Genomic DNA, 27,178 nt, shown 5'->3' with positions numbered 1-27,178 from the left:
TGCGTGGGGGGCTCATTTTGGGCGGGGGGCGGGAGGAAGGGATTAGTTCCAGGGATGGGAGAAGCTCGATTCTTGCTGGGGGCGGGGTGGAGGGAGATGCCACTAGCCGCAAAAGCTCCGGCGGCCAGAGCGGCTGCTGGCCTCCGCGGGCTCACGGGGCGGGGAAGGGGGGTCGGGCTGCAGGAGGAGGCGCCCGGACCGCGGAGCAAGAGCCCGGGTAGCGGTCCGCGCCGGGGCGGGCGCTCCGTCAGCACCGGAGTATGCAAAGGAGCGTGTGCGGCCGGAGGACTGGCGGTCTCAACAATAATGCGCCCGCGGGGCCGGCCGAGGGTCCGCGCGCGGAGGCCGCCGGGCTTACCTTGACTCGGCCTCGAGGCGCGCGCGGGGCCGGCGTGCTCGGGGGCCGGGCGGCGGCGGCGGGCGGATGGCGGCGGCACGGCGCTGGCGGCGGCGAGGGCGCGCCCGGGTCCTCGTCGCGCTCCGGCTCGGCGGCCTCGGCGGGGTCCGGCTCGCGCCGCGGCCGCGGCTGCTGCCGGGGGGCGCGGCGGGCGCAGCAGAGCGGCGGGCGGCGGCGGCGGCGCGAGCGGCTCCCTCCAGTCCCCGCGCGGGCGGCGGCGGCAGCGTCGTCGAGCGGTGCAGACAAAGGAGGGGCGGAGGGAGGAGACGGAGGGTGTGGGAGAGGCGGCTTCACCGGCGCGGGCAGGCGGGCGGCGACGGCCGCGCTCCTCTCACTCCTCAGCAGCGGGGACCGAGAGAGGGAGCTGTGTCTGAGGAGACGCCAAAATCCCCCTTAGCGCTGCCCGCGGGAGGGGGAGGGGGCACAAGATGGCGGCGGCCGGGGGGGCGGGAGTTCAGTTCATGGATCCCGGCGGGCGGCGGAGGGGAGACCGGGCCGGCGGAGGCGGCGGCAGCAACGGGCGGGGGAGGGGGGCTGATCCCGCGTCTCCCCTCAGCAGACAATACAAGCGCCTCGGAGCGAGTCCCCGAACCTGCCCTAGCCAAAATGGCGGCCGAGAAAGAGCGGAAGTGACGTAAGTACCTCATTAGCATAAGAGGACTCATTGTCCAGCTAACTGGGGGGGGGGGGCCAGTGGGGGGACAGTACCCTTTCCCCCCCATAGACAACTCTTACTCCCACCTGTGTTTGCTCCTAACTTTTTCTGAGGGAGGGTGGCACCAGCACCCCCACCCCCACCTAAGGGACATTATATAATCCCCACTGAGGGGGAGCTCTCGCGAGAACTAAGAGGATTTGCCATTGACCCACTAGGAGGCGCCGCGGATAATGGCCGCAGTGCGCCTCCATGGCCCGTGTGCACGGCGGGCGCCTTCCTCTGGTCACAGCGCCGGCGGCGGAGGCATAAGCAGAGGGCCGCAGCACGCGCTGCACTCAGTCAGGTGGCCGCGCTGGGGATCCCTGCGCGGGCCCAGCTGGGCCTGGACTACATCTGGTGGGAGGGGGCGTGCGCGCAGCCTCGCGGCTCCACGTGCTGGAAAGCCCGCGTTCTCGGGCTGGGCAGCAGCCGGAAGGGCAGACACACCTGGCCAGTCATGCCCGACACCTCCTGCTTTAAATGAGGTGTGAGGGCCTCGTGCTTCACACACCGACTTGAGATGAGACCCAACCCCATGGATGCTTGACCCCTTGGCGGGTGGGGTGCGCTATTCAGTGGACAGGCCTGCGTTTTACAGAACGCCAGCTGTTGCCCTGGGACTGGACATTCTTCCGAAATCAGTGATGGACTCTTCTCTTTGGCCTGAAGAAAACAAGTGGGATCCCTAGCGTTTGAGGCCACTGGGCTAGTGAAGCCCAAGGATGAGAAATGATGTTGCCAGTGGGCCTCCACGAGATCCTTAAAAACCACACACAGACTGTAGTCCCAAGCCTTTTAGTGCTCCCACAATTTGGACAGCATAGGACACAACGTGGGCCTTTGTAAATTTAGGTCAACCCCAACCAACACATTGTCTTCTCAACATTCTTGAACCCACCTTTTATAGTTGAGTGCATATGAGTGTCTATCACTGGCTAGACATACTTAAAAGTAATAAATGTCAATTGTGAAGGATTAACCAAACCTGTTAAGATGTGCTGTGTACATCGTACACTTATCTTTTGCTGTTTCTCTAAATTTCATGTTAAAATAGTTTCAAACCATACATAACATCCCCCCAAAATCTGCCTTTACTGAAAACAGAACAAATTGTGGTTACATATAGCTCAATGTCTAAGGCTTCAGTTAGCAGGTTTAACAAGCTGTTTCATCCAACACAGTATTCTGTTAATTTCTGAAATTGTGATAAACTCTATCTTTAAAAGCCAAATCAGTATTTCAAGGGAAAACAGCTGAAAAAAGTTGTAAAAAGGAGGAGGGGACCCAAAACATTCAATTTAGAGAAACAAAGATGAAGAAGCTAATTCCATGTTGCAGAAGAGAGGCAAGAACTAATATGAAATAAGCAAAATAATTTTAAATTTAGTTTTCCTTAGATATACTTAGATTTCATACAGAGATAATACCAATACAAAGGGAGAACATCTGGATTTCATCCTTGGCCCCATTTACAAAGTAAAAAGGGATGCTGGATTCACATGTAAATGTTTAAGAAGATTTTACAGTGTTTTAAGTCACCAGATTTACTACAAAAATGCATCTAAATAGTCCAGATTCTCTTCTAAATAACTTCCAAATGGTGAAAGTTTTCACTGCTCAAATAATTTACTGTAAATAATGATAGTGTTATAATGACTGTGGGAATAAGAACCAAAAGACTGAAAAAGGTAAAAAGCGCCTACTCTAGTGAGCTCTGGAAAGACAATATTTTATAGTGGGCTTTCTGAGGCGGCTATTTTAATCTCTGCTCCACATAGGTGACAATGAAAATTTAACTTTGGGTTCAGACGAGAAAGAATCTAAACACACAAAAAATTATTTTACATCGGTGGTAATAAATTTTCTAGCGGTTATTAGTGATGAGAGAAGTCACTTCCCCAAGGAAGAGGGGTCCACGGTGGGCCAGCTGTTCAGTTCTGCATAAAAAGGAGGCCTCTACAGAATCGTAGAGGCCCTTATTGGAATGTGTCCTATGGATTCAACTATGGGAATAGGTAATGTTCAAAACGACACCAAAGGTTTTATACTCTGGTATTCATTTCTGGTAGGATCTGTTAGAAATGCAAATGGAAAAATCAGACTTTAAATTTCTTTAGCAGCCAAGTTAAGCCAGGAAAATGCAGTAATAGGAATACTGTTCACTAAATATGCTTATTAAATGACTTAGAGATGCCCCTTCCTTTTACTTGCAAAGGAAAGTCAATTTGATCTTAAGCTTATTTGTTCAAAGTATGCCTTACTCAAAATTTTAAAAGACACTGCATGATCTAAAAGCTGTGCTATACTTGGAAATTAATCTTTTTTGCAATACCCACTTAAGGTGGGTAAATAGAATATTTTTGAGGGCTTTACTGAACATTTCAACTGGCAGAACGGTTTTCTCAACAGAAGAGCTATAGGGGATTTAGTCATATTACTAAAGATGTATGCTTTGTTAAGGGTCCTGAAATAACATGAAAAATATTTTGAGGAAAAAAAATATAGTTGTTTAAAAATTACTACAGCTGGGAATTCCCTGGGGGTTCAGTGGTTATAGGACTTGGCGCTTTCACTGCCGGGGGCCCGGGTTCAACCCCTAGTTGGGGAACTAGGATCCCACAAGCTGCACAGCACAGCCAAAAAAAAAAGGTGGGGGGGCAGAGGTGTGTATTTCTTTTTTAGTTCATACAGAAACAGCCATGTATTATATGTATATTTCATGAATATAATTAGCACTCCTCTTACTTCTGACATGTATTAGGTATGAATCCAGAGCTATGAATACAGTTTTTATAAAGAATATTTCAAAATCTTCCCCACGTAAGAAATCCTGCATTTGCATACGCTAATGAAAGCATTATTTTTATGCAAAAATTTCATATACATTTATTTATAGGTCTTCGTACAGCAAAATGTAAACGAAAATTGAGAACACTGCTCATTTTTCTAATTTAATTTGACATATAAAATGGAGTTTCTCAGGAAAAAAGATTTGCATGAAATTTACCTTACCTTATGATTTATGTTCTAAGAGTACATTTTATAAAAATCAGCAACCAGGCTTCTTTTATGTTTAAATTGAAATGAACATGATTAAGTATAAATGAATAACTTTCTTTTATGTAGTAGCAAAGAGAGTCAATAGTCCTTTCAAGAAAGAGACTATTTCATTTCCTCCCAACTTGGATTCACCATAAACACGATCCACAAATGATATTGGAACCTAGTTAAAAAAATATATGTTAAGTGAGTCTTCAAAAATATTTGAAAGGAAGCATAGCAGGCATACAACAATTACTCATACAACAGAAACGAGATTAGTCCACTGATAGCAAGTCCTTCAAGGTAAATCCGAATTATGGGATTCTTACAGTAACTGTGTGCACCTCCAAGTCTTCAAAATTAAACATGCATTTTACTATCTAAAAATAGGTCATCTAGCCAAAGCTACAACTGTTTTGAAAAGCATTGATCCTGAATATTAAGTTGGTTTACTCAAGCTTCCAAGAAAAATTATATGCCTGAAGTAAAATGGCCTTTCACCTAATGTTTTTCAGTAGTCCATCAAATTTAGCTATCACTGTTTTAGCACAAGTTAAAAATCTTATAACTTCCACAACAGTAGTAACATTCGCGTTAGCTATTTTCTTGCTCTGAGTAAGAAAATTATTGTTAAACGAGGAGAGTCTTCCCTAAGAACTTACTAGCTGGGTGTAAATATTACAAATCCCCTCTGCTCCCCCAATTCCTGACCTTTTCATTTACTCATAGGCAACAGGCAAAAGGGACTCCCCACGCATTTTTAAGTAGGGTGGCTGATGGCTGAGACAAGGGGAAAAGCAGCAGACTCATCCCAGAATGCTGAGTGGTCAGAAGAAAGGGAAAGGAGGAAGAAGATACCGGTAACTTTTATTTATTTAAAAGGGAATGCTGCCTTCTGTTATGCTTTAAATCTTGGTAAGTCAAATATATTAATTTTAAAGAAATGTGAATTTTCACCCTTTTGCATGGACACCTGGAAGCCTTCCACATTTATTTAGTAGTTTATGAAAATTAACCTTTTTATGATAAAAAGTAACCCTATTGTTTCTTTATGAGGAGTATAACACACTATTTACCATACCTCGCCAACAGTATAATTCAGCTGCCTCGCCCGAACAATCATCTCCATCTGGAAGACGTAGCCTTTAGAAACACATTTTTCTATTAATTTCTGTAAAACTTCTTTTCGGTATAACCTGTAAGAAGTTAAAATGTGTATGAACACCTGGATAAATATACATGCTACATGTATCCTGACCCTTCAAAAAGTTCACTGGTATTTATAAAACCTTAAACTTTCACCAGCCATTTGTATATGGAAAAGTTGTCACAGTTGATGATTATGATACATTTGTCCTGAACTGGAAAGGCCATAAAAATATTTGGTAAATAATTTGGGACGATTTTGAAAATGAATTCTTAGTATCTTTTAGAGAATTATCTTCCTATCACACTATAGAAATTATAAAAATATGTTGATAAAGTGAATCATGTGGAGCAGAGCCCCCCCATCATTTGTAGTTTTTAAATTTTTCTTAAAATTTACTTTTAAAGTTGAAAGGGGAGAAACTGTTTCAAATACTGGAACAGAGTTGACAGATGATGAAGCAACAATATGAACTAGATAACAAGAAAGAAGTAGTTAACAGGCATTTCCTCATAAATGTCTATGAAGTTCCTATTTCCTGAGCTCTAAATACATTCCTGAGATCAACGAAGTCCCTCTAGGATGAGCTCGGTTAAGCTATAGGTTAGGACAGGAAGTCGGGATCACAGGAGGAGGCAATCCTGGTGGGAATCAGATATCAGCAACTGAGGTCACAGCTAGACACTTAAACTGGGCGAATGCACATCCTAACTTTAGATGGACTGCAGGCCAAAGGCAAAGCTCATCAGATTTACACAAAAGGACAGGAGCTGGGAAGTCCTATGGGTGAACTCAATCACGTTCTTCAGGAGCTCCCTATTTTCAGAGTCACTGAGGTTAAAAAACAAGAAAAACCCTGAGCCTCAGTGAGTAGAAAGGCAGCAATTTCTACCTCTTTCTTCTTGCTGTTTTTGTTTTTGAGAAAGCTAGGTGAGGCAGTAACTTTGTTCTCTTGGTAGTTTAAGCCACCTGGATCTATAATGCCAGAGGGTTTTATACCTGGAACTCACATATTTTCTCAGGCTTCCTTTCAGGTTACCCCACCTTTTGGTTTTTCAAGCTTTTAGGTGGCTATAGGCTAAAGCACAGTCCTTAGAGGAACCTGAGGGGGATTCATGGTATGCACTCCTTTACCCACACAGTCTCCATCAGAACTCAAAAGAATAGTCTGGAATAAATGCGAAGAAAGGAGATTCTGATGGTAGTAATATTCATTCAATAACAAATGTTTATTGAGGAACCTACTGTGTTTCAGGCACCTTTTCATGTTTTGGGATTGTAGCAGTAGAAACTAAAGATATATGTCAAATGATGTTAAGTAGGGGAGGGAGGTCTGGGATTATGGGAAGAACTATGATGGTGGGATAATGGAATAATGTTTCAGCAGTACCTTTAAAACTAGGATTAGGCTACAAATTCTTTCCCTGTAAGAGTCACTTTATTCCCATAAGAGTCACTTTGTAAGATTTATTTCTCTTCATTGCCACCCGTCTCCTCCACCACAATATCTTTTTTTTTTTTAAATTACAATCTTTTTTTTTTCCTCTGGAAATCAGAGATCTTTATAACACATTATTCATTTGCCTCAAAGTGTGGAACTGAAGGGATGTATTTATGGGGTCCCTATCTATCTTTTATACACCAAATTGTGCTTTCAAAATAATTTACATTTTAATTCTAGAGAGGTTTCATTTTCATTATCTGACCTCTAATTTGCGATGGCTCCTCTCTTCACTTTTGACTCTGTCTTGCTATCTCTGAACTACTATCCAACAGACTTGCAGTGGCACTAATGGTACTAGTTAACCTTCAACAGCCAGCTCCTAATTTGTGTGTCTGTGTGTTCTAATGAAGTATGGAAGAATTAACATTATTTAACGGACAGAAGCCAATACCAAGTAATATAAAGTATTAATGCATGGGTCTGGGTCTTAAAGCGATGAACAGAAATTTTATAGTTTCAGAGATAATACACACACCCCAAGAAACAAACAAAAATAAAAATACCCCAAGGACCTAGCAGGAAGCTTTGCTCCATTTAAACAAGAATTTTTTTTAGTAAAAAACATGGAGAATAAAGAAACTGAAAAGGCTCTATATAAATATTAAAGATTTTAAACTTTTCTGTGGACAATACTATAAACTGCAGAAAATTACTGGAAGAGGCACTGTTTTTGAAGCCCATCTCAGTAATGTTCTGAGTGAGCAGTCCGTGGTCACCTCAGGCCCCTCAAGGGCTGAGCAGTGATACTAATGTTAACAAGCACACTAACCTGTCGTCCATACTCTTTAAAAAAAGTACAATATTTTCCCTTAAGATGCTTAGCCTTCATTAGCAGCTTCTAAGCAACTTCAGTCTGTCTTTTTCAGTGTTCCAGAACAAAAATGGGATAGAAACGAAACATATTTCTTTAAGTCATTATAAAGCAAGAAACTGTAAATAGTAGAAAACACACAATCACACGTTTTCACTGTACCTGAAACTTCCTGTTAAATCAGACGCTCCTGGTCTCAGCAAGATCTGAGTTATAAAATTGGCCCCACGGCTGCCAAATAAAAGATTTTCTTTATACAATACAATTTCTAAACAAAAGAAATACACCCAAAAGTAGAGTGCTAAAAATGCAACACTAATTTCATAAATGCAACACTATTTCACAAAAATGTTAATTCTATGGAACAAATAAATTATTTGTCAGTGAAAGGAGATCTGGTAGTTCTTATTTTTCAGAAAATAGGGATTTTTATTCTTGGAATGTGACATGTAGAGGTGACCATAAAACACTCATTCTTCCAAACTAGGTGAGTACGGTAATAGATTTTTAACTCAACTCGCCTATTTGCCAACAGTCATGATTTAGAATTACAAACATCTGTCAAGACAGCAAGAGTGATCTATCAGGGATCTGGAGTTTCTTTTTCAGATTCAGATCACCAAGTGATGGCAGTTTTCAACTGGGTAATAGGTCAGTTTGCATTAAAATGGCTTTTTTTTTTTTTTTTTTTTAAAAGGTGTGCAGGTGGGAGAGGGTTTTGGTTTTTGGCAATCTCTGGAAATTGACCAAAAGTTCCATTCTGAGACTTTCTTAGTCTGCTTGGGCTTCTACAACAAAATACCATAGACTGGGTGGCTTAAACAACAGATATTCAATTCTCACAGTTCTGGTGGCTGAAAAGTACAAGATCAAGGTGCTGTAGACTTGGTTCCTGGTGAGGATCCTGTTCCTAACCTACACATGGTGCCTCCTTGCTGTGTGCTCAAATGGAGAGGGTCAGAGGGGCTGAGGGTGGGGGTAGGAGGAGAAAGGCCAAGCTTTCTTGGTTTCTTTTTGAAAGGGCACTAATCCCACCAAAAGTGCCCCATACTCAGGACCTCATCTAAACCTAATTACCTCTTCAAAACCCCACTTCCAAATACCAACACTCCCTTCGTAAGGTACTGTAACACATGAATTCTAGCAGAAACATTCAGTCCGTAACAATGACTTCAGGATCTGTGCTTCAAATACAACTAAGTATCAATCAGCTATAATCTATTACTGACTAATAGCTATTATTAACATTTCAAAAAGATGTGAAGTACACTTGGAAAAAATGACTTTGGTACTGCAGGTATATTTTAGTGGGCTCAGATTATTTTAGAGTGTTCAGATTCAGAAAAACGGTGGGGTTTTTTTTTTGGCAGGGGTGCGGAGGGCAGCAGGGGAAGCAGCCAGGAGAAAACAGTTTCTCTCCAAAGCCAGGGTAACCATCAAGGCACTCCTTAGGAGTGTTTCTTTCTTCCTTCCTTCCTTCTCCTTCCCCCCTTCCTTCCTTCTTCTCCTTCCCCTCCCTCTCTTCCCCCGCGCCACACAGCATGTGGGATCTTAGTTCCCTGACCAGGGATCAAACCCAAGCCCCCTGCATTGGAAGCCCAGAGTCTTGACCACTAGACCACCAGGCAAGTCCCAGGAGTGTCTATTTCATATAAATAACACGGTTAGGGATATAGCTGGCATAATGACTAACAGAAACATTTTCCCATTCAGTTTGCTTCTAATAGCTACAAAAAAATTCCAGGACATAGTTTACCCACCAAAACGGGTGTAATCAAAGGAATGTGAGTGTATATGTATTTGTGCATGTGTGTATGTATATATTTGTACATCTATTTAAGGTAATGCATTTTAAAATTGGGGTCTTTTAATTAAAATGCAGCAAGAGTCAGACAGACTTGGGTTCAAATTCTGGTTCTGGACCATACAAATGAGACCTTGAGCAAGTGATACAGACTCTTTCTCAGGAGTTTATACTATAAAGTCAGTGCAGACATTAACAACTAATGACAGATACAACTCAATACAACTAAATGATCCAACTAAACGTTGTAAATGGTCTCTGACTGGGACTCCCTGATTTTAAATAATAGCTTTAATGACCAAATTCAGAGAGGGCTGAGAGATCACTGATTTGTTGCTCTCAACCTTGGCTGCACAACAGAAGCATCTGGGAGCCTGTGAAAAATACTGATGCTCTTGCACCACCTCTGGAGATCCATTCAAATGGTCTGCAGTATGTGTGTGCACAAGAAAGGGAAGACAAACAGGGAGCAGTTGTGTATAATTTTCCCCCTACATGACTTCAATGCTCAGCAGGATTGAAAACCACTGATTTATCCGACCCCTTCATTTCACTGAAGACTGAGGCTCTTACATGTTTTAAATACTTGCCCAAGGTTTAACAGTTAAGAGGCAAAAGTGACATTAACCTAACAGAATCTTCAATAGGAATTAAGTGGGTGATAAAAAATACTATCAGTAAGAATTTATATAAAGTTATGTAGTTACACAAAAAGGAATAAGCTATATAGATCCTTTAGAGATAGAAACACATCTTCCCAACAACCTAGGTGCCATAGATTAAGTATGGTCAAAAATTCTTTGTGAGTCTTCCCATCAAGAGGTGGATTCTATTTCCCCACCCCTTGATTATGGGCTTGCTTTGACCAAAAATTAATTTGGTGTTAGCCCCAGAGCTTAGGACTCAAGAGTCCTTGCAGTTGCAGCCTTGGTACTTTTGGGTGCTGCCCTTAGGATGCCATGTAAAGAAGCTGATCTAGCTTCCCAAGTAAGCGGCCTACATGCAGGAGAACTGAGATGGCCCAGCCAACAACCAGTACCAACTGCCAAACATATGAATGAGGCCATCTTGGAGCCTCCAGCTGAAGGAAACTGCATGAGCGAGCCCAGGTGAAGTCAGCAGAGGAACCAGTAGCCAAACCAAAGAATTGTGAGAAATAATAAATTGTTGCTGTAAGTCACTCAGTTTTGGGATGGATTGTTACACTGTAATAGAAAACTGAAACAGTTTATTTCCATCTTATCATGAGGAAAGTAAAGCCTAGAAAAGGTAAAATATGCAAGGGGACACAAGTAATTAAAAGACACAATCAGGATTTTAACCCAGGTCTGCCTCCAAAACCTCACTACTTTATGCTGCTTAGTAAAAGCTGAAATCATGAAGTATCTTATTGAAAAATATATATGGAAAAAATTACATATTTAGTCCCAAAATATAGATGAATAGTTCACTTAAATGGAAGCTGAAGGTCCAGCAGAACAAACTGTGCTGAATTAGACCATTTCTATGAAAGGTTCAAAGGTTTATGCAGATTTTTCCCAAGTGAAAAACATCCAAAATAAAATACTCTAACACAGGAAAAATTGTGGGTAAGAAGCTATCTGGGAATACTTTCTGGAAGTTACAATCTGATCCCACAAACTCCAAGGCAGCATGGTAATTTAATCCAAATAGTTACACTAAAAAAAAAAAACAACAGAGAAATCACGGGCACATACATATATACCTGATTATTTTCCTTTTCAAATCCCAGCCATATACACCTCCATTTCCTTTGTAGCGAGTTCCAGAGACAATGTCAAAATTACCCTCCTTTTGCTTCCTGCAGAAAAAAATAAATTAGCTGGCAATTAGAAAAAGCTGTTGAGCTTTCAACAGAATTGCTAAAGCAAAGCTTATGAGTATTTTCAATTCTAACAGATATCACCAGAAATTACTTTCCAAAAAGGCTGTAGTAACTGCTACTTTCTCCAGCAATATCCATGTTCATTTTCTATCATCTTATTGGTGCTGGATGTATTGTTCTACAGGTCTTTAATTTTGAAAAACTAATAGTAACACACGGTTATTTTAACTGCATTTCCCTGACTACATCCCAGGGTGAGTATCTTCTCTTAGGTTTATTAGCCATTTGGATTTCTTCTACACATGGCCTGCTTGTATCTTTCACCCATTTTCTACTCTACTGGTTCTACTGCCTTATCAGGTCAAATGAGCTTTTGTGTATTGGTGATCTAAGCAGAGAAGGTATTTCTGAGGTAACTTTTAGGCAGAGATCAAACAAGGAGAAGTAGTTGGCCATTACGGAGCAGTGAAAGTGCACTTCAGGCAAAGGGGAGGGGCACAAGATGAGTTCAGAATGCAAAGCAGGAGCCACATCACGAGTGGTTTGAGGGGCAAGTAAAGGAGTGTGGATTCTTCCCCAAGTGTTCACAGAAACTCCTGGAAGTGCTCTAAATAGGTGAGTGACATGATCTGATTCTGTTTTTGTGTATTTAGCTTACATTCAGAACAGCTTCCAAATTCTTATTCTGAGAGGTGTCATGGTTTCTTGGGTTTTCTAAAAATATAGTTACATTACCTGCAAATAAATGTAATTTTGTATCCTTTATCAATATATACTAAATTCTTATGTTACAACATTACTTAAAATCTCCATGTTTAATGATAGGTGGTACGCCTATAATCATTGATGAGTTTATTGGAAATGACTCAACATTTCACCATTTAGTAAGACCTTTGTGGGGAAATTCCTTGGTGGTCCAGTGGTTAGGACTCTGCTGAGGGCCTGGATTAAATCCCTGGTCAGGGAACTAAGATCCTGCAAGCCGTGCAGTGAGGCCAAAAACAAAAACAAAAACAAAAAGTAAGACCTTTGTGTTAGGACCAGGTTGCCTTCAGTATGTTTAAGTGGTTTCCTTCTATTTCTACAGTAAAATTTTAATTATAAATGGCTAGTGAATTTTACAAAATACGCTTTAGCATCTATAGACTTAATCACGCTTTTCTTTTTTAAAAATATTTATTTATTTATTTATTTGGCTGTGCCAGGTCCTAGTTGCAGCACACAGGCTCCTTAGTTGCAGCCGGCAGGCTCCTTAGTTGTGGCATACAAACACTAAGTTGCGGCATGCATGTGGGATCTAGTTCCCTGACCAGGGATCCAACCCGGGCCCCCTGCATTGGGAGTGCAGGGTCTTAGCCACTGCACCACCAGGTAAGTCCCCAGTCATGCTGCTTTCTTTGTTAATGTGATAAATAAATTTTTTTGACTGATTCCTGATTTGGGCATTCCTGGAATAAACCCCAGCTATTCACAGTGTTTTACCCTTATAATGCAGGGCTTAGTTCCATTTAACAGGGAAGCTGCTTTTCATATTTTTCTATAGTCTGTAAGAATTAGGTAATAAAGGAATTATCTGCTGATTACTCCTCTCAGGGCTCCTAAAATATATCATTTAGTCACATAACTAAATATTCACATGTCTCAAAGCTATACCTTGGTTTCATTTTTGATAGCAAACTTACAACAGCATGAGTATTTTTAATGACTGAAAAATGAAAATAAGTACAAAATAAGTATAAGATAAATGATTTGAATAATTATTTCAAATATTAGAAATACCTACCTAATGAATTCAGGAATAAATTTTGGCTGAAATTTAGAAAGAATAAAGAATAGGTCAGTAAAACAGGCTAAGACTATCATAAATAGCCTCTAAAGAAACATACCACTCACATGGTGTGAGAGATCAGCATCCATAATGATTATGTAGTTTCCTGTGGCATGTTTCACCCCATGAATATATGCAGTTCCTAAAAATGAAAATATTTATATCCATTAAAGGAAATCACCAGAAATGCTTAGGTATATATCTGAACAGGGAAGAAATTGCTAAGCACCTCTGAAAAGCATACATTAGTCCTCTAAAGTCCTATTTATTATTCTCCATCAAAAACATCTCTCAATTTCATTCTTTCGTCTCCAATTTCACTTTAGTCCTGGGCACCACCTTCTGACACCTGGATCCCTACCTAACCAGTCTCCCTGCTTCTGCTCAGCCCATCACCCCAGTCCCACAAAAGCTACGCAGTGAGTGTCTTCTACACTGTAAGCCTGGTACACCAGAGCCCTGTATCTGGGGCCAAAGGTGCAACTAGCAATTACTTAGCCACCCTCATGCCTAAAAATTCCTCGGGGACTTGGCAGGTAAAGGTGACTGGTCAGGAACAGGATGTGGGAATTCCTGCATTCTCTAGCCCCAAATCACCAGTTTCTTATTAGAAAGGTAGAACTCTTCTGACTTCTTTTATTAAGAAGTGACTATCCAGGGACTTCCCTGACGGCGCAGTGGTTAAGACTCCATGCTCCCAACACAGGGGGCCTGGGTACGATCCCTGGTCAGGGAACTAGATACCACACACATGCTGCAATGAAGGAGCCTGCAAACCGCAACTAAGGAGCTGGCGAGTCACAACTAAGGAGCCCACCTGCTGCAACTAAGAGCCAACCAGATAAATAAATTAATTAATTTTTTTAAAAAGTGACTATCCACAGCTTTTTGGATTTCCACTGATGGGTTAGTAATTCTTGGTGGCTTTCATGGCAGTTTCAAGATTATTTCAATCCCAAAGAACCTTCTGGATTCAGATATTCAGAACATTTGATCATGCCATGAAACTGAGGGTCTTCAGGACAGCAGACACTCAATTTTCAAGAACTGTGCTTCCTCCATGCTCCCCCAATTTTTCAGTAAAATTATACCACTTTTCCACATAAAGCAGCTGTGACCAACAACAGAAATAAAGGCATTCAAGATTTTCATCTCAGAATGACTGACCTCATCTGGGCTTTTCTATAACCCCTTACATTTTAAAGCTGGAAAAGCTTCCTTTTTAAAAAATAAACCTTTTAAAACTTTTAACTTCAAGAACTGTTCAAAAGACTTACAGCTAAGGGAGTGTGCTGGTCTAAATGTTTGCCCTTAGATCCCTTCTCTGTTCTATATTGCAGGATACTCTATTTGTTTTCTTGTCAGCTGGTTTCCAACAGCTTTGGGAGGCACAGGAAGAAGGAAGATCTCAAGGAGAAGGGGAGAAGCCCAAGTGTCCTCCCCTTTACTCTGCCTCCCAGCGTGGACCAGATTCCACCCATGACTCCCGCTCCTGCCAAGCATCCCTGACTCCACCATCCTAGCTCCTCTGGGCAGCCCGGGTTCCCGGCTCTAAAAACACCATCTCCTCCATTGTTGCTCCAGCCCAGGAGCGGTAGTGAGCTCCAGCTGCTACTAATCTCTGAGTAGCCCCACTGTTCCATTTGGCTTCTCAGCAATTCCTTCACCTGTGTAACCAGATTCTCTGTATTAAATTCCCTATATTGAAAGAATTACAGTGGTTTCTGTTTTCCTAAGTGGGCTTTGCCTCATACAGGCAATTCAAGTTAAACCATCTGCATATCATTAAGATCATTAAAAACCATCACAGGAGGTCACTGTATTTTGGCCCTGTTCCAAACTGGGGAAATACACACTGGATAATCTTACTAAGGCAAGGAGCAGGCATGAGGGGTGAGAGGTTCTACTTACCTAGTCCCAACTTTTGCTCCCGTGGTCTCAGAAGCTGTAAGAATAAGAAATGGCATTTTAACACAAATAATTGAAAATCTGACTAATAAAAACTCATTTAATTTTTAAATAAGTTCTCACTCATTTTAACAGAAATACAGCTGCATTTATTAGACCTTAAAGCAGAATATGCTTAACATTTTTTGCCAAAGTAAAAAAAGCATTTAGTAACAAATCAAAGAATTTAATAGCTTTCAAGGAAAAGTAACATTCTTTCACCCGAACCCCACAGACCAAATCTTAAACTCCACCCCTTGCCGCACCCCAGAGCTATCCACCAAAAAAACCATTTTTTATGTCTATTACTTCATTTATCATTTTAAGCAATATCTATTGATTCCTTCCTAGGAAAACTGAGTATTTAACTCACTTATTCTATACCTTTTTGGAATATTTGATAGCCATGCTTGTTTTCTCAATTCCCTTTGTAATTTTAAATGTCGATATTCCATCCACTTATCTTGACTCTATGCTTGGATGACCTCATCTTATTCTCTATTGGTCCAATGACATGATTTCAGGTTATATTCCTAAGAAGATTAAATTCTTTCTCCTTACAGTTTGTCAATTAGTCTTTCTACACTTCTTGCTTCATATATAAACTTATTTCTTTTTCTCTAAATTTCTGGAAAAGTAGAATGCCAAGGTTTTGATGCTAAGTTTCTGAGGTAGGGGGCTCAAGTGGACTCACTACTGAGCATTTCTTATCCTCCCCCCCTCCCCCACCCCCCGGCACTTGCCAGTGCGTAAGCAGGTTGCCTCAGACTGCAATCTCCAAAGTATTTGCAATTTAATTTAAGCAGGATAGATTTTCTTTTCTGTTTTTTTTAAAACTACACACAAGCTGCTATAGGTCTAGGGGAGGAACAAAGATGATAAAATACATTCCTACCCCATGAGTTTTTATATAGAGGAGAACTAGACATTCAATCAATCATCTATAATAATTACAATTCACTGAACAAAATCAAACCAGACATGTCAGGTTTGATTTGATTTTGTGCTTGACAGTTACTGACAAAATACTGACCTCATCTGGTATTTGCCCTGAAAAAGCAAATCCTTTAAAGTTCATCTTAGATTTTCTATAACCCTATGTTTTTGCTAAAAAAACTTTTTTTCAAACAAAGGATAATTTTGTTATTTATAATTTTCAGAATGTTCAGAAGTTTATATAAAATACAAACCACGTTACATAGATAGGGTACCATGGAGCAGTTAAAAGAATGAGGTAATCTGGTGACAAAAGATGACCAAGGTATAATTAAAGAGCAACAGAATGACACAGGAAGACTGCATTTGTTTAAAAACAAAAACACACATATAAAACTACATTACCTGCTTGTATAGATGTAGACACACACACACACACACACGTGCACAAAAAGGTGTGGGGTAACATCTACCAAAATGTGGACTGGGGTCTCCCCCTGGAGAAGGGACTGAGATGCAGATCAAGAAATGCTCATCAGATGCCAATTTAATTTTACTGGTAATATTTACATTTGACAAGAATATACTTGCTTACTTCTTATGTAATAAAAAGTTCAAATTGTTTCATCTCCTGTGCTTTACTTTCAGACCCCTAATTCCACCCCTCTCCTTTTTTTCCCTCTTCACAACAGTATGATTGCTTTTTCTTACATGAGGCAGGATAGCTTAGTAGATGACTATGGAACCCCCTGCTAATTTGCTGTGTGACCCCGGGGCAGCAATGGGCACACAGAGCTCACCTCACTTAGCTGTCATCAGAAGACGCTGTGAATTCACAGAAAGTGCGTGTAAGGGTACGGGGCACATACCCTGAAGAATGCTTACCACAACTGCTTAGAAAATATCATATGACACTATGATTTGTTTGACAAAAAACTTACTTTGTAAAAATCTTTACCGTAGAAAATCTTGATGAAACTTCAGAAACTATATCAGTTTCCACTAGGATCAACACCATTTGAGTGGACCTGTTTTACCGTACTCTCGAAAACGGGTTGGGAGAAAGAATAAAAATAAATCTGTAGCCAAGAAAAGGCTAATCGTACTCTCCTATTTTGCAATTCTTATCAGTGAGGCTTATATTTTTTTTCATTTTTTTTTCACTTTTGACCATCTGTAGTTCTTGTTTTTATGAATATTTATTTCTGTACATTTGATTAGGATACTGATCTCTGTCGGAGATAATATGTTGGTATTTAGGGATGAACCAAATATTTTTAAGTAGTCAAATCTCTCAATCCTATAGATATGCTTGACATTTTAAAAGTAATGAATGTGTGTTACACTTCATTATCAAAACAATTTTTAAAAATACTGAACTATAGGGCTTCCCCGGTGGCGCAGTGGTTGAGAATCCGCCTGCCTATGCAGGGGACACGGGTTCGTGCCCCGGTCCGGGAAGATCCCACATGCCGCGGAGTGGCTGGGCCCGTGAGCCATGCTGGGCCCGTGAGCCATGGCCGCTGAGCCTGCGCGTCCGGAGCCTGTGCTCCGCGCAACGGGAGAGGCCACAACAGTGAGACGCCCACGTACCACAAACAAAACAAACAAACAAACAAACAAACAAAAAATACTGAACTATAAATAATGACAAAATTTAAATGAGTCTATCTGATCTCAAGTTGGGGGATGAAACAAGCCATGTACATCAAACATAATAGAAGCCCTCCAAATCTCATATCTCCCCACCCTGTGATCATTGTTAACAGTTCAGAATCTGTGCCTCCAATTTTTCTATGGTCCCACTCCTGCCATTTATTAATTACCTATGTAACCTTGGAAAGTCACTTAACCTCTAGTCTGTTTCTTCACCTCAAGAGTTAAATTTTTTTTTCTTTAGCTTTTTTTCTAAAATTCATTTCAGCCAGTTTGAAATGCTAACAAAGCATCTGTGAATATTTTATCTGAGGTATTGTAAAGTGGTTCCTAATTTTTCCCCCAACTAAATATATATGTCACCTAAAAAGCAAGCAAGTGCTCTCCCTGGTATAGCTTGTTATTGGCACATGCGCACGCGCACACACGTAATTTTCTAGTTTAAATGACCTAAAAGTGATAAAATAATGAATAAATATATAGGAAATTTCCCTGGTACCACACGGAAATCATGATAGTAAATGCTATTTTTTTCCTCATTATTTTAAATTTTATTGGATTGATGGGAAAAGTGGAACGCTTTGAAGACCATGTTATTTTAGAATTTGAGATCAATTCATCAGGCATTCCTTAAGATCAATCATACCTCAAGGCTGAGGTTCTATGACAAAAGTATTCAAAACACTGTTAGGTTGATGTTCCCAGATTAAATGGAAGTGCATAATGAGAGTATTCTATACATTATGTGAATCAGTAGCCCTGGTCCAGAACTTAATAAAAACTGAGGAACTGTTGGCCAAAAATATGAACCTAGCATTATCGGAAGTCACTGCTAGAAGGATGAAAATCTCAGTTTTTATCTCCTCTGTACACTGGTACATCTGGAGACATTCAGAGAGGACTGAGGTGTGCTAGTTCTGTGAACTGCTCGTCTGTGAGATGGAAAGAACCTTGAGTACAGGATAGATTTACCATGTATGTAAGAGTAACACATTTCTTTAAATGCTTCGCACCAACTAAGATCTCCTCCAACTGCATAGAAATTATTTCATTATTGGGACTAATCAAGAATATCTGGACCCAGAGCCTATTTTTTTTTTTTAATTTTATTATTTATTTATTTATTTATTTATTTATTTATTTATTTATTTATGGCTATGTTGGGTCTTCGTTTCTGTGCGAGGGCTTTCTCTAGTTGCGGCAAATGGGGGCCACTCTTCATCGCGGTACACGGGCCTCTCACTATCGTGGCCTCTCTTGTTGTGGAGCACAGGCTCCAGACGTGCAGGCTCAGTAATTGTGGCTCACGGGCCTAGCTGCTCCGCGGCATGTGGGATCTTCCCAGACCAGGGCTCAAACCCGCGTCCCCTGCATTGGCAGGCAGATTCTCAACCACTGCGCCACCAGGGGAGCCCGAGCCTATTCTTTATGATGCTTAATTGCCATTTATTGAAATGCAAATATCAATAAATGTTCTCCAAGAGACTTCTTCGTTCCTTTTTATAGCTGAGTAATATTCCATTGTATATATATGTACCGCATCTTCTTTATCCATTCCTCTGTTGATTTCCATGTCCTGGCTATTCCAAGAGACTTCTTTATTCCTATACCAATCGTTCTCTGTTGGGAAGAGGGGACAATTTTGCCCACAAAGGGAGGGACACTTGATGTTATCCAGAGGTATTTTCGGTTGCCACACTGAGGAGGGGGGCTGCTGCTGCATCTCGTGGGTAGAGTCCAGCGATGATGCTAAACATCCTACAACATACACAACAGTCCCTCACAGCAAAGACCTATCGGGTCCCAAGGTCAGTAGTGCTGAGATTGAGAAATTCTGGTCTATACAAATTACAAAATACCCAATGCCTAGAATGTGTTTCCTAATTAAATCTGGATTTAATGTATGCTTTTGGCCCAAGAATTAGCTGAAGTGATCTCACAAGTATGCTCCAACGTTTATAAAGACAAAACGCTGATCAAAAATAAAAACTACAAAGCTATTACAAAATGAACCCTACATCTGCCTAAGTTACTCCTGTAGAAGAACAACAGGCTTTAAGGCACAGTGGGAAAATCTAAAGTGTAAGACTCAGAAAGTCAATCTAAATACTTCCACAAGACTGTTCTACAGATAAAAATAAAAATGCCAAGTTCTCCGAAAAATCATGTTTCACATGAAAACAATCAGTCACCTTTCCCAGCTACAAGCCAGCTGTAGGCAGGATTCTCTATTTAAAGTATGAGAATACCTAGAGACAGGGAGCAAGAAAGATCAAGACACACATTACTAACTGCAACCTAGCTCTATAAATATTCTCATTTCAGTATCATGCTTTAATTCTGCCCTTCAAGGAAACTGACTTGCAGAGTCAGACATAAAAACAGAGTTCATCCAAAGGCTCACTATCTTGCTGTAAACCTACCACTGACTCAACATATCAAAGACATGTAAAACCTCAAGCACAGGGCTTCCCTGGTGGCGCAGTGGTTGAGAATCCGCCTGCGGATGCAGGGGACACGGGTTCATGCCCTGGTCCAGGAAGATCCCACATGCCGTGCAGCGGCTGGGCCCGTGAGCCATGGTCGCTGGGCCTGTGTGTCCGGAGCCTGTGCTCCGCAATGGGAGAGGCCACAGAAGTGAGAGGCCCGCATACCACCAAAAAAAAAAAAAAACCAAAAAAAAAACAAACCTCAAGCACAATGAAAATGCATCTAAACCCCAAGTGTGTAAGCTGCTGTTTAACTTTTTCAGTTTCTAGACAGACTGAATTTAAGCACTGTTCATTCATCATCTTTCCCCAATAGAAACATAACTGATATGATAGAAAAATGACTTACAATTTTGTCTGACCCATAGATCTTCTCCAACTGTTCAGCAACATCCCTTGTTCCATCTGGGCTTCCATCATCTATGATTATAATTTCATAGTTGAAGCCACTAAAATAAAAAAATTTAAATTTGTACTGCTTGGAGACAGTAGTCTCAAATGAAAAAATGATTTTAAAATCACTCATTCCCCCTAGTATAAGTGGAAATTTATTGCCATGTTAAGCACCAAGGAAAACTTCAATTATCAAATGAAATAAATGTCAAATATTTACTATGTCACCTCCAAACTACGTACGTTGATGGAAAATGCTACTATACAGTCCTGAGATGCTACAATTCCCACAGAAAACATACTCTTTTGTTAAAAAAATTATAGTGATCATATATATTATATATAATAGGATATCATATAAAATTTTATACCTACTTGGGAAATGGAATTGTGGAACTTTCATATCAAGTCTTAAGTTACATAAAATATTTCAAAAATACATTTAAAGATATCAAGTCAGCTGAGTAGCTCTGTGTGATTATTCTTTTAAATTTAATCCATGAATAAATAAATCTGATTTAATTTCACCCTTAAAAAACCTACTTGAGAATGGTGACAGTCTTTTATATCACTATTTCAAACAATTATACCCATTATCCCACACTATCAAAAAAACCCCCCCAAAACCAAAAGAGCATAGAATTACGAAAGATGACAGTGCTTCAAAAGTAACATCTTTTCATTGTTCCCATTAACTTCATGTGACAGTTTTTATTCTAAAAACAAGCCAGCACAATACTTGGATGTACCTGTGATGACCATCACATCTCTCCCCACCTCCCTTTAAAGAAAACATTCTTTTTGTTAACTTTATTGGGAAACATAAGGGGAAAGAAAAGGAGACAAACCCCCTAAACGCAACATTCTGCTTCCTCTGGTCCTGCCTGGAGAAACAAATGCGAGGCAATCAACCAGAAAACACATTCTACTGTTAAAAGCTTAAAAAAAAAGTCGGCCCCAGAAAACCTGGAAGAAAGCAAAACCCATCCTATCTTCTAAGAGTAGATAAGATGACTTCAGTTTCCCACAGTGCATTAAATTTGGCTCGTAAAGCCAAAAAAGGTTAAGATGTTGGACTTCCCTGGTGGCCCACTGGTTAGGACTTTGCCTTCCAGTGCAGGGGGTGCAGGTTCCATTCCTGGTCAGGGAGCTAGGATCCCACATGCTTCGTGGCCAAAAAACCAAAACATGAAACAGAAGCAATATGGTAACAAATTCAATAAACACTTTTAAAAAAGTTAAGATGTTAATTCTAGTTGTTGTTCTGAAAGAGATATACTTCATAAACAAACGGAAGTCATTCATGAGCAAAATTACTCCCCTCTCCACTTCAAAGCACCCACATCACCTGAGGGTGAGGTAGTTAAAGGAATCAAGCTGAGCAAACTTTAGGTAATTTGACTGCCATCTGAAAAGAAAATAGTTGTTTCTGTCATTAAACTTCTTTTTTTTTTTTTTTGCGGTATGCGGGCCTCTCACTGTTGTGGCCTCTCCCGTCGCGGAGCACTCTGGACGCGCAGGCTCAGTGGCCACGGCTCACGGGCCCAGCCGCTCCACGGCATGTGGGATCTTCCCGGACCGGGGCACGAACCCGTGTCCCCTGCATCCGCAGGCAGACTCCCACCCACTGCGCCACCAGGGAAACCCTAAACTTCATTTTGATTTAAAAAATATCCACCCAGAAACTACTGAAAGATAAACTGCACTACATAAAAAAAATTATAGAGCAAAAAATATTGTATAATCAGAAGACAAGCTGGAACAAGATCAGCTACATGACAATTTCTCTAAACTGGAAAGAGCTTGAGAAATCAAAACATAACTTAAAGAAAAAAGGGTTAAAAGCTACGGATAAAAAACCTTTGAAAAGCCGTGAATGTGAGGACAGTTATTTCATTCAAAGAATTATAATCAAAACAGAATTATCTTTCACCAATTAACATTTCCAACAATGTAGGTTTAATAAAACTGGCTGGTTGGTGGGGAAACAGGCCCTCTCTGATGAATGTTGGAGAGTCCTAAGCCGGTACAATCTTTTTTGAGAGCAATTTAGCATTAACTATCAATCTAAGTACATCTCTGTCGACTCAGCAATTCCACCACAAAGACTTTATCCACGGTATACTAGTAAAAGTAAGAATGCATAAGGAGCACTTCTCATGTGTCAAGCACTTTTCTCAATGCTGTTAAATCCGTTGTGAACAAAGTCCCCATTCTCATTTGTAAAGTTAAAGTCAAAAAAGAAAAACAGAAAAACTCTGGAAACAATCCGTGTTCATTGATATGACCCGGTTAGAAAAATTACAACACAGCCATATGATATTACCCAATTTTCACAATAATTTGCGAAGTTTGTAAGTGCTGATACGGAAAGATCTTCAAAGATTTACACATGATCCCACTGGTGTAACCGTCAAACAAGTTACTTCATACTGATACCACGATTTTCTGAAGTTTAAAAAAAACTGTATAACTTTCAAATTCAACTCCAAAATCTGTTTCTAACAATCACATCAAACATCCACCTGCGAATCTGCCCTTCTGCCCTCTCCAGAAAGGATGTCCAGCCCAGCAGCAGCTCCCCAACCCACAGAGCCCAAACCTCATGCTTACATAAGCCCTCAGCACCCGAGCGGGAGTGAGCGGCCTCACTGAGAGTCCTGGCTCCTGCCGCAGATCCTGACCACCTAGATAAAGGGAGGAGTGAGGTCAGGCTTTCAGCCTCGCAGTTATTAAAAGGTGGCTAGGGACTTCCCTGGCGGTCCGGTGGTTATGATTCTGACCTCCCAACGCAGGGGACATGGGTTCGATCCCTGGTCCGGTAACTAAGATCCCACATGCTGCGGGCGTATGCCAAACATAAAATAAAACAATAAAAACAAACAAATAAAAGGGGGGCCAGCCCTTCAGAAAAAAGCGGGGTGAGTATGAGAGTGTATAATAAAGGAGTGTGTCACAAAACCCAAGGGCAGAGATAAGAACCCGAGACACAGAGAGAACCCAGGAAGTATCCTCCTCCTTCCTCGTAGGGTGGCTTCCTCCCCAAGGCTTCCAGCGGGAGACGGAGGAGAAGCCAGGCAGGGGGCCGCCTCTCGCAGCCAACTGCCGACACCCAGGCCGGGAAAGCCAGCTCATCTCATTCCTCTAGAAGGGCGGCCGGGCGCGCTACCTCTCGGAGAAGCTCTTCACCAGCAGCCACACAATGAGCGGTAGGTTCTCGCGCTCGTTGTAGGTGGGCAAAAGCACCGAATACTTGTCTTGTCGCGGGGTGCGCGGCTCTGGCTCCCGCGGAGACCTAGGAGACGGTCCACTCGCTTCCCCGGAGGCCATGGCAGAACTGCGCCAGGCGCCGGAAGCGGAATGACGTCAACGCGGCGCGGGAAGAGGACGCGTCGGAACGTACCAAAGCCGGGAGGAGGGGGATGGTCCGGGTGGTGAGTTCTAGTCCTCCTAAGGCTCTCTGCGTAGTTCCTTTGGAAACAGTCAGGACTCGTGACTCTTTAAAGTTGAATCTGATGGTTGCTTCAGAAAAATACATATCTATTTATCACCTTTCCCCAAGCTCCATAGAGTTGTTTAGTTTATTCCAGTCTCAAGACGAGGGAATGCCGGAAACGGAAATGCCTTTGACAACCTCCCAAAGAGGCTGCCATGGCGGCCAGGCAGGAGGTGCTCACTTTGCAGGCTGAAGTTGCCCAGCGTGAGGAGGAGCTGAGGTCCCTGAAGCAGAGGCTGGCGGCGGCTCTTCTGGCCGAGCAGGAGTCCGAGCGGTTGGTTCCGGTGTCTCCCCTACCGCCGAAGGCCGCCCTGTCCCGAGATGAGATTCTGCGCTACAGCCGGCAGCTCGTGCTGCCTGAGCTGGGCGTGCAGGGACAGCTGCGCCTGGCGACTGCGTCCGTGCTGGTCGTGGGCTGCGGGGGGCTCGGCTGCCCACTGGCGCAGTACCTGGCAGCGGCCGGCGTCGGCCGCCTGGGCCTTGTGGACTACGACGTAGTAGAAGTGAGCAACCTGGCCCGTCAGGTGCTGCACGGCGAGGCACTGGCCGGCCAGGCCAAGGTCTTTTCGGCCGCCGCTACACTGCGCCGTCTCAATTCGGCGGTGGAGTGCGTGCCCTACGCCCAGGCGCTTACGCCAGCCACGGCGCTAGATCTGGTCGGCCGCTATGACGTGGTGGCTGATTGCTCCGACAACGTGCCCACTCGCTACCTGGTTAACGACGCCTGTGTGCTAACCGGCCGGCCCCTCGTGTCGGCCAGCGCCCTGCGCTTCGAGGGCCAACTCACAGTCTACCACTACGGCGGTGGGCCTTGCTATCGCTGCGTGTTTCCGCAACCACCTCCGGCGGAGACGGTGACCAGCTGCGCGGATGGCGGGGTGCTTGGTGTGGTTACCGGGGTCCTGGGCTGCCTGCAGGCGCTGGAAGTGTTGAAGATCGCTGCAGGTCTGGGCCCCTCTTACACTGGCAGCCTGTTGCTCTTTGACGCCCTCGGAGGTCATTTCCGCTCTATTCGGCTGCGGAGGCGTAGGGCCGACTGTGCAGCTTGCGGGGAGCGGCCCACTGTGACTGATCTGCAGGACTACGAAAGCTTCTGTGGCTCTGCGGCCACCGATAAATGCCGCTCCCTACAGTTGCTGAGCCCGGATGAGCGAATTTCTGTCGTCGACTATAAGCGACTTCTGGATTCCGGGTCACCCCACCTGTTGCTGGACGTCAGGCCTCCCGTGGAGGTGGACCTGTGTCGGTTACCTCACTCGCTACACATCCCTTTGAAACATTTGGAACGGAGGAATGCGGAGAGCCTGAAACTCTTGGGAGAAGCAATCCGGGAAGGGAAGCAGGGCACACAGGAAGGGGCATCTCTCCCCATTTATGTGATCTGCAAACTGGGCAATGACTCCCAGAAAGCCGTGAAGATCCTGCAGTCCTGGACAGACTTAGACTCTTTAACAGTTCGGGATGTTGCGGGAGGCCTCATGGCCTGGGCTGCCAAAATCGATGGAACGTTTCCGCAATACTGAGATGGCCGGTAGAGTCTGACCAGCGAAAGATGTGGGTTGTCATGTTACCTAAAGATTTTTTGCCTTTATGAATGTATTTGCATTTTTTTCAGTAATGTACGGAAGAGCCTGGGATTCTCCAATATCTGCGGATAGGTGGACTTCTTTTTATAAGGAGCTTTTTAATTGTAACTTACTGGGTGATGTAGCAGTTAAGGGGTTATAACACTGTTCCTCTGAATTGTCTTGTGATTGCAGCACTTGGATGGTGTGTTGAACAAGTGGGATAGAATGTAAGTGACAGGACTTTGTGTTTTGAACTGCAGGTCATTTGCGTGTCCTGCCTTTTTTTTTTTTTTTTTTTTAATCTCCCAATTAAAAAGCTCTTTAAAGTTGTTCATTTCATTGCTTGGAAAGGTGTAATATACTTACTGAATTGATCACGGATGATATAGTTAAGTTTATTGTTTACTAAGACATTCTTTGGGTGTTATTTCTAATTCAGATGATGGAACATGCCCTAGAGAAATCAGTGTTTAAAATGTAAATTGTTAGGGGCTTCCCTGGTGGCACAGTTGTTGAGAGTCCGCCTGCCGATGCAGGGGACACGGGTTTGTGCCCCGGTCTGGGAAGATCCCACATGCCGCAGAACGTCTGGGCCTGTGAGCCATGGCCGCTGAGCCTGCGCGTCTGGAGCCTGTGCTCCGCAACGGGAGAGGTCACAGCAGTGAGAGGCCCGCGTACAGTTAAAAAAAAAAAAAAGAAAAAAGAAAAAATGTAAATTGTTAAAACATTAAAATGAAAATTAGCTGGGAAGTGGTCATTCTAGTAAATATTTTCAATTAATAGCCAAGTAAGATATTTACAGTCTAGCAAGATAGAAACCACCTTTGTAGCATGTCAGTTTCTTTTATAAATTGCTAATTTTTTCTTAGACTTAACTTCTGGGTCCACCTTATGTTGTACACATACAGAAATTTCTAAACTGTGTGGTTTGGCTTGCTTTGGAATCTTCAAGTCCCAGGTCCCAGCCTTCTGCCCTCCCCTGTCCTTTTGTCCCTGTCCAACCTGTTATTTTTATTTTTGTCTTTACTGTATGGCCAGACTGCCAAATACAATATTGAATTAAAGTGAAATAATGAACATTCTTCTCTCCTTTGCAGTTTCAGGTGAAGAACTTTGAATATTTGACCAATATTACTTGTTATTGCTTTACTGTAAATACTCTATCAGATTAAATAAATTTCTGTTTATAGTTCTACATTTTTATGTGCTTTTTGTCTTCTGTTAATGTTGTGAATTACATTTTTTTTTATTGTGGCAAAAAAAACCCCCGCATAACATAAAATTCACCCTCCTGACGGTCGCCACATGTACAATACAATATTGTCAGCTCCGTGCACAGGCTGGGCACCAGATTCCAGAAGCCTCCATCCGGCATGACTGAGACTTTATACCCACTGAACAGCTCCCCATCTCTCCCCTTCAATTTACCTTTTCTATTTTGATTTAATCTATCCCAGTGTTTTATAGCAGTATAAAATGTTGGCGTTTTTATGTTTGTGTACTTATTAAATAGCGTTTTCATGAAATGGCAAGTAGTACGCCCAACTTCCAACGTATTATGCAACAAAATTAAAAGCAAAAATTTGGTATGTGAGTATATAGTAGAGGCAAATTGAA

At 42.3% G+C, this 27,178-nt stretch overlaps 3 protein-coding genes and 1 long non-coding RNA gene across 10 annotated transcripts in view; 2 read left to right on the top strand and 2 right to left on the bottom strand.

Moving 5' to 3' along the window:
- The window catches only part of ADNP (activity dependent neuroprotector homeobox), a 31,243-nt gene extending 30,811 nt beyond the window's left edge, over positions 1 to 432 (bottom strand). The window contains exon 1 of one of the 2 annotated variants that reach the window (XM_059036483.2): positions 359 to 432. The gene's annotated coding sequence lies outside the window, so the exon portion shown is untranslated. The remainder of the gene's footprint in view (positions 1 to 358) is intronic. The other variant, XM_059036484.2, reaches the window with a different exon arrangement.
- LOC131740555 (uncharacterized) lies at positions 115 to 14,788 on the top strand. Of its 6 annotated transcripts, none has more exons than XR_010836600.1 (5): positions 115 to 258; positions 954 to 1,031; positions 4,866 to 5,051; positions 12,454 to 12,619; positions 14,417 to 14,788. It is a non-coding gene; the product is annotated as an uncharacterized lncRNA (long non-coding RNA). The 6 variants fall into 6 exon arrangements; XR_010836601.1 differs by lacking the exon at positions 12,454 to 12,619 and adding an exon at positions 9,139 to 9,223 and having other exon boundaries at positions 118 to 258; XR_010836599.1 differs by lacking the exon at positions 12,454 to 12,619 and having other exon boundaries at positions 126 to 258; positions 957 to 1,031.
- DPM1 (dolichyl-phosphate mannosyltransferase subunit 1, catalytic) lies at positions 2,458 to 24,558 on the bottom strand. Its single transcript, XM_059036486.2, has 9 exons — positions 23,667 to 24,558; positions 20,454 to 20,553; positions 14,988 to 15,021; positions 13,142 to 13,218; positions 13,032 to 13,057; positions 11,129 to 11,224; positions 7,761 to 7,829; positions 5,218 to 5,332; positions 2,458 to 4,317 (listed from the first exon to the last, which is right to left on the bottom strand). The coding sequence occupies exons 1-9, from the start codon at positions 23,825 to 23,827 to the stop codon at positions 4,213 to 4,215; spliced, it is 783 nt and encodes a 260-aa protein (XP_058892469.1). The 5' UTR covers positions 23,828 to 24,558; the 3' UTR covers positions 2,458 to 4,212.
- On the top strand, positions 23,909 to 26,756 carry MOCS3 (molybdenum cofactor synthesis 3). The gene has a single exon (XM_059037939.2). The coding sequence runs from the start codon at positions 24,149 to 24,151 to the stop codon at positions 25,514 to 25,516; it is 1,368 nt and encodes a 455-aa protein (XP_058893922.1). The 5' UTR covers positions 23,909 to 24,148; the 3' UTR covers positions 25,517 to 26,756.
- Positions 26,757 to 27,178: the final 422 nt, after the last annotated feature.

The sequence above is a fragment of the Kogia breviceps genome, chromosome 14, assembly GCF_026419965.1.
Source record: "Kogia breviceps isolate mKogBre1 chromosome 14, mKogBre1 haplotype 1, whole genome shotgun sequence".
Taxonomy (NCBI): domain Eukaryota; kingdom Metazoa; phylum Chordata; class Mammalia; order Artiodactyla; family Physeteridae; genus Kogia; species Kogia breviceps.
The sequence above is the reverse complement of the archived record's forward strand: the minus strand, read 5'-3'. Positions and strand labels throughout refer to the sequence as shown.